The 10,848-nt window shown below is 59.3% G+C and overlaps 1 protein-coding gene across 1 annotated transcript in view; it reads right to left on the reverse strand.

Moving 5' to 3' along the window:
- Positions 1 to 10,228, reverse strand: part of LOC130683271 (formin-like protein 1) — a gene marked incomplete at its 5' end in the record, with an annotated part of 44,737 nt that extends 34,509 nt beyond the window's left edge. Inside the window, one exon of the mRNA XM_057499528.1 lies at positions 10,041 to 10,228. Within this exon, the coding sequence (XP_057355511.1) occupies positions 10,041 to 10,228 (188 nt within the window). The remainder of the gene's footprint in view (positions 1 to 10,040) is intronic.
- Positions 10,229 to 10,848: the final 620 nt, after the last annotated feature.

The following is a 10,848-nucleotide window of genomic DNA, read 5'->3' on the forward strand; positions in this document are numbered from 1 at the left end:
ACATGAATACCCTGAGTGCACACACACAAACGTACATCCATACATCAGCACCCTGGGTACACGGATATAAGGTACCCACACATTCATACATGGACACATGGACACACATACACACACACATATACATGGACTCAAGAGTACACACGTCCATAGGTGGACACAAAAGTACACATAGAGTACATACACACACATCTATCCTTGAACACACAGGGTGTACACAAGCACACACACTATACAACTACACACAAGCGGACATATGGAAGCACAGACAGCTATGCAGCCGAACCTGCAAGAGAGCGGGCCCAGGGCACTCTCAGCCCCCTACAGACACGCTCACACATGCACCCACAGAAACCCACGGAAAAGCTTGCACACACAGTTACTGTAGGTGCCTAGAGCCTGGAAGGTGTAGGGGGAAAAGGACAGAGAAAAGGGGGAGACATATACCCCCAAGTTAGACATCCAATCTGATGCTACCTTTCGGCTGACACCACCAGTTTCCAGGTAACTCTTCAGCTTCTGGATATAGGCTGAGTGGGGTGCTTGACTTGAAACCGCTCCTGGGGAGATGGAATGGGGTGTACAGGGGACCAGCCAGAGCCACCCCAGGGCAAATGACCAGCCCTCGCCCATTCTCAGCTCTGACCCCAGATCCCAGGCTCTCTTAAGACCCCTCTGAAATACCAGAAGTCTAACCAAACCATCCACCAAACCACTTTAAAATGCCCACCTCAGGCCCAGCCTTCCCTCCCCACTGTAGCCTCACAGGCCACAGCCCTAGTAGAGCCTGGGGTGGGGTTTGGAGGGGTCGGTTCTGCCAAACACCTCATCCTGGGGGTGCTACTGAGACAGGCCAGTAGGTGATACCTTCCAAGCCCTCTGGCCCTCCCCGGATCACACACTAGCCTTGAGCTGGGAGTACAGGGAGGAACCCTCTGGAGGGGCCTGATGAAGGGCGCCAGCTCCTTGGCAGGCTGAGGACCCCTCCCCAGGGCTCCACCGTAGCCATTCCACCACATGTGTCTGTAGGCACCTGTGCGGACACTCATCTCCTGTGCTCAGCAGAGCAACTCCAACTCCCATTCCTCACCCAGGGCTCCCATAGCCTCTCACACAAAGAGGCAGGGCCTACATCAGAGGCTCCGTGCCCAGAGGAGCTCCCATCCTTCCCAACCTAGACCCCTCAGATATACCCGGACACCCCACCAAACCTCCCACTTCTCTCAGGCTTTGAGCCTCGCCAGGCCCAGCAGCAGGAACCCCTGCCACAGCCACAAAGCCTCTGGAGGTAGCTCCCCTCCCTTTTCTTGTGGTTCAGCCCTTACCTCCCCCAACCCCAGACTCCTGCCCAGCCTGCTCAGCCCATCCCAGTCCATTAGCAGAAGCCAAGGCCTAGTCCTGGCTCCCAGGGGAGGCTCCCTGCTCTCTGGCTCCCCGTCTCTGCCTCCAGAGCCACAGGCCTGCCCCCTCCCTCTCTGAATCACTGCAGCAGCCAGGCCCCACCCTGCCCCAGCAGTGGGACAGGAGTCCTCCCTGCCACCATGGACAGCGGCCCCAGAAGCTGGAGGGGTAGGGGCAGCCGGTGAGCCACGGGATGGCAAGCCGCAGCACCAGGAGGCAGGGGTTCTAGAGCCTGCCCCCCATGGGAACCGGTTGCCTTGGGGTTGTTGGTTGACTGCAGCATCTCGGGACCCAAGATAAAAGGAGGACAGGGATCCTGCCCCTTCCTCCCCACCTCCCATAGGGTCCAACCCTGGGGTTACCCCCTCTCTTCCCCAGCCCAAAGCTGGAGGGTTGACAGAAGCTGCTCCAGGGAGCTCAGCAAGAGAATAATGACAAGGCCCTATGTGCACTGGCCTGTGCCCTTGTCTAGGCCCTGCCAGCTCTTCAGAGGGAAGACCCAGCCCTGCTTGTGACTCATGAGGTCCCTGGGGAGGCCTATGTCCAAGAGGGGGTGACTCCAAAGTCCTACAGATACCTCCAGTACCCTTCCCAGATGCTACACTGGCTTCTGGGCAGGGTCTTGGCCCTCTGGGCAGCATGACAGCATCCCCTCTCCTGCCAGACCAAACCTGACCAGGGTAGGGCACCCTGAGAGCAGAAGGGCCTGGTACCCACCTGGTCACAGATGAGCTCCCACTTCTTCTCGTTGTCATACTGGCTCAGCAGCTGGACTTTGTCTGGAGGCAGGTTCATGTAGTTCTGGGGAGGGGAAGGACAACATAAAGACCCTGAGCCTGGGGCCCCCAACACGAGGGCAGGGGAGCATGGGCATCTTCAGGGAACCCACTAGGGCCAGCTCCCTAGCGGGTGTGTCACACACGTGACTCCCCAGCACCCTCTCACCCCAGGAGGTAAGCTGCGTTAGCCAAAGAAAGGACTGAGGCCTAGCGGTGAAGCATCTTTTCCTCTGTGCAACAGCCAGAAAGTGACACTGGGATCTGAATCCAAGTCTGCCCGACTCCAGGGCCTGGATTCTGCCAACCTGGGTTCACCGCCTCCCTGGCACAGCTGGCAGAGGCAAGAGCTGGGGTTTCTCAGCCTGCCTTCCCGGGACCTCAGGTACCCTGGACTCCTGTCCCCTTGCACCATGAGGGAGTAGCATCTCTTCTCCCATTTGCATGGGAAACTAACAGGGGGCCCAAGTGTGGCCAGGCACGGACTGTGCCCTGTCACCGTGTGCCACCAGGCACAACTGGGACTTTGTGCAGTCCTGGCCCAGGGTGCCAGCGCCCCATGAGCGCCAGAAATCTCCTGTGAGGAACACAGACAGTGGTCTCCTTCCCCATCCCTCTCCAGCTCCCTCCCACCTCATCCCTTCTGGAAAGAAGGAGAGGAGGACAGGCCGAGGGGCTGAGGTCGGACAGGCAGGGAATTCCAAGCAGGCACATCACGGCTACAGGGGCCAGGGGCATTCCGGGGGAAAGTCACCCAGCGGAGGATCTGGGGAGAGCAGCCAGCGTGCTGGGTCTGTGGTGACCCAGGCTGGGACTCCCCACAGCAGTGCCGAGAAAGGTCAGCACTGCTCTGTCTGGGCCCCCCCACCGAGCCACAGATGACAAGAGGGCAGTGTGCCTGCCCAGCTCCCCCCACAGGGCAGATGTAGGGCCCCCCCTGGGGCTGCGGAATCACCAGGCATTGCCAGCACTAGGGGCTCTCTGGGCTCCCAGGGCTTGGCATGTCTCACTAATAGACCCAGAAGATGATGCCAGTTCACCCCAACTCAGTAAACCCCAGGTTTATTGAGGATGTGCTATATGTCAGGCCCTGAAAGACAGTCCTTGCCCTCAGGGGGCTCTGAGTCTCCCCTGCGGACGTCACCGGCTCTGGTGGCGCAAAGGAGACCTTCTCGATCACATGTCCTTGAGAGGAGGCCACAGCTGGAGCTGAGAGGGACCACACCCACGCCGCCGCCACCTCCTCCTTCCTCTCTGCGGTGCTGTGCCTAATTCTAGGGCTCTAGGCAGACCTCACCCCCAAAATCACTCTTAGGTCAGCCCAGACAACAGGAAGCTGGGTGCACTCACCCCGCATTGCCCAAGCTTTCCGGCCAGGGACCCACTTGAGACGTGAAAATGCCACCCCCCAGGGCCCGCTGGGGATGGGGCTACGTCATTCTTCTCCCATTGCGAAAGCGCGTGCCTGGATTGAGGAACCCGCTGCTCTCATCTGCCACCCTTCCCGACCTGCCAAAGCCAGAAGAGCTCCTGCCGCCAGGGGAGGCACTGCCCTGCAAGGGGCCCTGCAATGGAGGAGGGTCCTACTTGGTCAGGAAGGCCTCCCTGGGGCCTTTCTCTGTCTCTGTCTCTTTCTCCCTGGTCCCTCCTGGTCCCTCCCCACCAGAGACACAGGGCTGCACGGGGCCAAGGGGGAAGGAGAAGCAGCGAGAGAGGTCAGGCAACCCCAGGAAACTGGAGCAGTGGCCAGCACACAGGAGGGAGTCGGGGGGTGGGGGGAGGACTAGGGAGTGAGAGCCATGGCCGAGCCCGGGCATCCGGGCCTGAGAGGGGACGGCTGCTTCCCCACATAGGCCCTCACTCACACCGGGGCCTGCTCTGAGTCCTGGAATGGCCCCAGGGCAATTGTAGGGGCACAGCAATTGTGGTCGCCAGCCCTGCCTGATGCTTACCCTACAGGCCCTGCTCTGAGCCCTGCACACGGATGCTACCCTCCAGCCTCTCCACGATTGGCACCCTTATTCTTCCCATCGTACAGGTGCAAACATAGCTTCGTTTAGTGACCTGCCCAAGGTTATGAAGCCAGTAAGAGGGAAGTTGGGCTGGCGTTGAGACCGGAGCCACTGAACCAGCACCCTCGCCCACTCCCCCGGAACAGCCCATGGTCGTTACTGGGGCAGGGGAGGCTTCTGCTGGGCTGGCACACCTGTCCCAACAGTGGAGGAGGGTAGGGCACCCCTTTGCCCCTGCCTCACCTGGGCCTCCTCAGGCCCCCGGGCCCACATGCCAGCCTGCCAGACAGGCTAAATTTAGGCTCGGAAATCACAAATAGCTCTGACAGTGCTGAGTACCAATTAGCAGCAGTTCCTCGGCTGTGCCCACCCAGGAGGCTGGTACCCCAGGGAGCAGGAGAAGGGCCAGTGGATTCCATTGCATCCTGAAAAACAGCATCAGACCCCCAGGCCCAGGGCCCGCAGCAAGGAGGCAGCACCATGGGGGTGGGGGCTAGGAGACAAGAAGATTGGCGGAGCGTGCTCAAATGGGACAGCAAAGGACCGGGAAGAGTCCATTAAAGTGGGAGAGTCCATTAAAGACCTGAAGGTGAGGGATGGTGTGGTGAGCAGGTGTTTGTGAAAACATCTGGGTAAAACAGACCTGTTTCCAAGGCTTTACCAAAAATGAACTGCCCTTCAGCCCGTTTTCCTTGCTGCCCCGAATGCTTTGGGTCAGAATAAGAGTAAGATAGGATGCATCTTTTAGGGTGTGGTCAAGCAAAGGAGCCAACACTCCGCCCCTTCTGTTAGAATATGTGGGGATCATTTGCCCTCCTGCCCCAGCCTCTCTGGGTGAGAGGGGCCTCCAGCCCCTCCAGCCCCTGCCCCTAAGACCACATCCCTCCCCACAAGTGCTGACACATGGGGAGGTGTCCCTGGCGACTGAAGGGGCTCTGTCTGCCTTTGGACACAAACACACCCTCCCATTTCACTTTCAGTTTGAGCTGAGACTATGTCTCAAACCACCTGCCCACCCTCTCCCCATAAGGCCTGGCCCTTCCAGCCCCAGGATGCCCTTGAACTTGGGCATCAACCCAAGTATCAGGCCAGCCACCCAGAGCTTCTGCAGCCTGATGTGCCCAGAAGCCAGGCCCTGAACCCCAGTCCCACTTCCCCATACATCTCCCCTCTGCCCATCTCTATATGCCTCAACCTTGGCTTTAGAACTCTCAGAGCATCTCCAAAGACAATCAATTTCATCCACTTTTTGAAGTTCCAGTGTATAGATTTTCTAGGGCGCTTATAAACAATCCCAGGCTTAGAGGAGGGCTGGCCCTAGGATCAGGTCCTAAGAGCTCCAAAAAGCTAACAGCTTCTCCCATCAGGGTTTCAGTGTCCCTAAGGCTGGGACACAGGAAAGCAGGGTGGGAGCCAGGGCAGCAGGCTGTATACTGCAGGCTGGTAGGAGAATAACAACATTTCCAGAACACTCACTCTGGGCTAGTCGCCAGTCTAAGTGTGTTACACCTATTAGCTTATTTAAAGCTCAACACAAATGGGAAACTGAGGCACAGAGCAATTAAGTTGCTTGCCCAAGGTCACCTGCCTGGCAAGCTGTCATGAACACTCGGTTTCCTTGGAAGAAGGAGCGCTGAGGGCAATGAGAAACGTGGGTCCTGGCCCCCAGGGGTGTTCTGGCCCCACTCCCCCTGTCTGAGGAACAAGGAACAGCCAGCCCCATTTCCTGCCACCCAGCACCCTACGCTTCCTGTTGTTGCCCACACTGAGCTCTTACTCACTGGGGAACCCCCCCACTCCGCCAGCACACCGTCTCTCAGAGGGAAGTGGAGGCTTCACCACCCCCTTCCCATGTGCACCCAGCTACCGTTAGCATCGCTGCAGCCCCACCCACCAGGAGAGACAGGCGCTCCCTCTCGCGGTTTCCGTCCGCCAGGCAGTTTTCTGTCTAGGCCCCTCTGTTGCTGACCTGTGTGATGGCAGGGAAGGCAGGCTGGCCTGTGATGGCTAAGGACTCAGCTTGGTTAGTCTTGATACTGGAGGTGGGAAGATGGGAGAGGTGGGCTCTAGGCACCTTCACCTAGAAGGGCTACAAGAGGGAGGGGGCCAGAACACCAGCCGCTCTCACAGTGGGGAGTGTTCACTGAGCGTTGCTCTGTGTCAGGCATGGTGCAAACAATCTGTTCAATCCTGTCAACAATCCTAGGAGGCCGGCACATACCGTTATTATTCTCTTTTAATACCTGGGGAAAACCGAAGCTCAGAGCTTGCTTAAGGTCACACAGGTAGAAAGTGGCAAGGACAAAACCCAACCCACAAACTTCATGACCCCAAAGCCCAGGAAGCTACCCTGCCTTACCGAGGGTAATCCCTGTGCCTCACAGAGGCAGGGAGACCTGAGCCACCTTCCAGAGCTCCATGTTCCTAAGAAAAATGCAGAGGTGGCACCTGCTCCTGCCCATCTCACCGAGCTCTTTGCCAACTGGCCCCAGATGTCACTGTGAATCATGCCTACCACATCCCTAGGCTCCCAGGGTCAGAATGTGCTAGCCCTGCCTGCTAGGAATGTCACGCCACAGCCTCTGCCCAACCCAATATCTGCCCACATGGCCACAACCCCATTAGGTTCCTTCCCCGGCAATGGCAAACACAGGGCCTGAGCAACCCCACAACTACATACCCTCTAACCTCATCTGCCCCACCCTAGAGGAGGGGGCTGGACAAGGAGGCAGTGTGTCAGTCACAGGCCAATGAATGGGGACATCCACCCCCACTCTTCATCACCAGCCCCATCAGGGAAGAGGCCCAGCTAAAAGCAGGAACCCCAGGGTCCACACCCTGTTTGGGTCTGTGCTGACCTCCGCACACAGTCTGGCCAAGTGCCCACACCCCTGGGAACATGCTCAGGGCAACCCAGGGTGCCAGCCCCATCAAGCAAACTCCTCTCCAAATGGATCAGCCACGTCCTGGCTGCCAGCTCTTGGCATCTTGGCATCAAGCACAACATCCCAGCACCTTTCCTTGATCCCTTCACTCCAAGGTTACAGACTCCTCCCTGCCCAGGCACATCAGGGGTGTCCTATGCCTGTCTGTAAGCATGGACCTTCTGGGCAGGCCTGGAATTGTGCCTGGCCATCCCAAACCCTGACTCTTGCAAGGGAATGCTGGGAGGGGCTGGAAGACGCCCAGCCTCTGCTACAGCATAGGAGAAGTGCGAGTGGGGAGCCTGGCTGGCTGCTTTTCCCCCCATTGCAGCAGGCCCATGTGGCTGGGCAGCCATCGCTCCTCCACTGTTGCTAAGGCAACAACCAGAAACCCTGACTCAACCCACCCCTTCTCCCCACCCCTATTTAAGCAGGGGCACCCCCTCTCACAGCCTCCTCAGAAAAGTAGCCCACCACCACCCACTCTTGCATGGGAGAAAGGGAGAGCAAGTTCCATCTCCTGCCTGGCTGCAGCCTTGGTGGGGGCACCCCTCACCCACAAGAGGGGTCCCACAGCCAGGAGACAGGAGTGGTTTGGGGTTTTAAGATCCTACTCCCCACCAGGGACCAAAGGGCTGAGCCTAGTGAAAGGAAGAGTTTCCCTGGGGCCATGTGACTAGATCCCAAGGGGAGGGCTTTGCTTCTCCCATCAAGACTGGGGGACACCTGGGATGGGTGGTGGGGTGGGCCCCTCACTCTCAGCAGTCTGAGGTTCTTCTTGTAGACATTCACTAACGACAGGACTCAGCTCTGGCCACAGAGGCGGGGTGCAGATGGAGGTGCACCCTGCAGTACCTGTGGTCAGTCCTGCGGGTTTATCCAAATCTGTAGCCTCCGGCAGCCTTAGGCAGAGACCAATGCAGTCACCCCAGGGCAGGGTTCTTGCCCCTGCCAGCAAGGAGTGAGAGGAGCCAGATTCTTAGGCAAGTGACCTTGAGTTGTGTTCTGCCCACACAGGACAAAGAACGGGCTGATCCTTCCCAGGAAGAAGATGGAGTGTAAACTCATGTGGGTTCCTGGGGGCTGGGGAGCTGAGCCCCAGTGGGTACTGCTGACCTAGATTTCTACCCAACCACTGCTTTCTCCAGCAGGACACCCCATAAAACCTATCTCTGGGCCTCCAGCCTCCACACCCTGGTACTCAAGGACTCCCAGTTGCATTTAGTGTCCGACTCAGCCAGTCAGAGCTAAGGCCAAAAATGCAAGCAAGGCGATCAAGTCCTACACAGGCATCAGAACCTCATCATTTGACTTTTGGATTTTCCACTTGTCTGAATTATGCACTGCTCCTCCCCATTAGTGTGTGTATAACAGAGAATGGACTGGAGCCTGGACCTCACACTGAGGGCCCATCCCACCCCCATTTATAGACACACACTTGGGGGGCAAAGACAGACCTGTGTGTCTGGCAGGGGTCCAGGGATCCAACACCAACTCAGGCTCCCCAGATGGTCCCCAGAGACTGTCTTTCCTCATTCTCCCCCTTCCCCCATCTGCTCAGTTCAGCTTAGCTCTGCCAGGCCATGGGTTCCAGGAGGGGGAAGCAGGTGGAGATGGTATAATCAGGGCCTAGATTGGTGTGAGGTGTCCCTCAGAGTCCCACCCTTGCCTCTAACCAAGCAAAGAACCTTCACAAGGATAGACCAGACCCCACCCCACCCCATAGCTCCTCCATACTCCTATCTTCTCTCCGGGGAGGGGGCAGCAGCCAAGATTTCCAGGAACTGTTAGGAGGGGCCATGCAGAGGATCTGGCAAGTATGGCCTAATGACTGGCCAAGGGAGGGGCAATGATGTCAAGGAGGTGAAGGGGACAAAGAATTGAGCACTGCCACCAGCCAGCATTGCTGTCCTGCCTGCACCTCCTCCAGGCTCCCACCCTCAGACCCGCAGTGGCAGCCTGTTACGGTGGGCAAGTACCTCTGGGAAAAAGCACAGCCCCATTTGCCTATCATCCAATGTCACACAGGGGAGCTGACAGCAGACAGGCTACCAGGCAAGTAGTTAGAAAAGGGAGCCGGGAATAAGACTGAAGTAAAGAGAGGGAAGTGAGAATGAGTGTCCCTCCTCCTCCCTACTTCTGCCTCCCCCCAGGTCTCAGGGAACCCCCACCCACCAAACACATACAATTGCCTCTAGGCTCACCCTGAGCTGATGGCTGGCTCCCCAGTGGCCTAGTCCCAAGCCCCTCAATTCCCCAGAGAGGATGGTGGCCGGGAGAGTTCCAGACTTTTGCTCTACCCTCAGCCAGAGTGACCAACCAGCCTAATCCAGCCCTTACTGAGCTTAATCCCTTCAGTGGGTAGGTGGGGATCCCCAAGATAAGGATCCCCAGGCATCCTCTCCTGGACACATAGTGGGTAGGAAAGTGACACCCCCTCTGAATGATCTGACAGCCCAGCTCCAAGCAGCCCAGGAACCAACAAATCATGAGCAAACACCTCAGCTGGGTCTACAGCTACCAGGAGGGTGAAGTGTAACCCCTTCCTTCTTTGATCTGAGACACATGCAGATGCTTCAGACCCGTGCCCTGTACCTGGGCCTGCATCCAATGGGGAAAGGGGCGCCCGGGTGCCCTAGCGAGCTCGGCTCCCAACTTCCTCACAGGACATTTTGTTTAGACCTTTAATCCCCGGGAGCCTTGGGGGAATAGGATTTCTTGGGGAAGGAGCCTAAGCCATTGCAGAAGAAAGTTTTGGGGGGAGAGTGCTAAGTCACTCTGGAAAGAAGCCACTCTAACTCCCACCTCATGGAAGAGCAGCCACTGGGCCAGGGATCTCCAAGCACTACCTGAGTCCCCGGGGGCGGGAACGCACGCCGGGACGCTGCTGACCCCCATGCGCCCTGCACGCGTTGGGTCGGACTCACCAGGACCCGGTTAAACCTTTCCTCCAGCTCTCCGGCCTCGGGCATCGGCTGCTTGGCCGCCGCGGGCTGCTTGGGGGACGGGGCGGCGGGGCCCGCGGGCTGCTCCGCGCTGCCTGCAGCGTTGCCCATGGTGGCCCCCACCCAGTCGGCCAGGCGCCTCCAGCCTCGGAAATCCAGCTTTCCGGGGGTCAGGGGACGAGGCCCCCGGCCTGAGGGGCGAGGAGGGCAGCGGCTCGCGGAAGCGGAGGGGCCGGGACGCGGCGTCCCATCGGGGCGGCCCCGTCCGAGGAGCCAGGCGGCCAGCTGAGGGGTGGGGGGAGGAAGTCAGGCTGCAGGCCGCCGGGGCCAGAGGGCTGGGCCGGGGGCAGGAAGCTGCGGCGCAGTCTCCCCCCTCGGCGAGTTTCTAACTTCTGCTGTCGCTCCCGGTGCGCGCAAACCGCATTTCGCCGCCGCCGCCGCTACGCACCCAGCCCCAGGGGGGAGGGCTGGAGGGAGGGGGCGGGCGCCGGGAGGCGGCCGGGGTCGGCCGCGGCCATGGCGCGGCGGGGAGGGGGCTGCCGACCCGGGTCACCTCCGCCGAGGGGCGCCCGGCGCCGCTACACCTGCAGGAGCGGCAGGCGACCGAGGCGAGGCCGAGGTGGCTGCGTGCCCGGCGGCGCCTCCGGGTCCTAGAACCGTATGCTTCCTCGCGCTCGGAGCTGCGGGACTGGCGGGGTCCGGGCGAAGGGGGTCGCGGCCTGGAGGCCGGACGGGGCGAACCTCGGAGTCGAGGACTGTCAGGAACCGCGAGTGGCTTGGAGACCCATGA

Source organism: Manis pentadactyla, chromosome 4 (assembly GCF_030020395.1).
Source record: "Manis pentadactyla isolate mManPen7 chromosome 4, mManPen7.hap1, whole genome shotgun sequence".
In the NCBI taxonomy this organism is placed as follows: Eukaryota; Metazoa; Chordata; class Mammalia; order Pholidota; family Manidae; genus Manis; species Manis pentadactyla.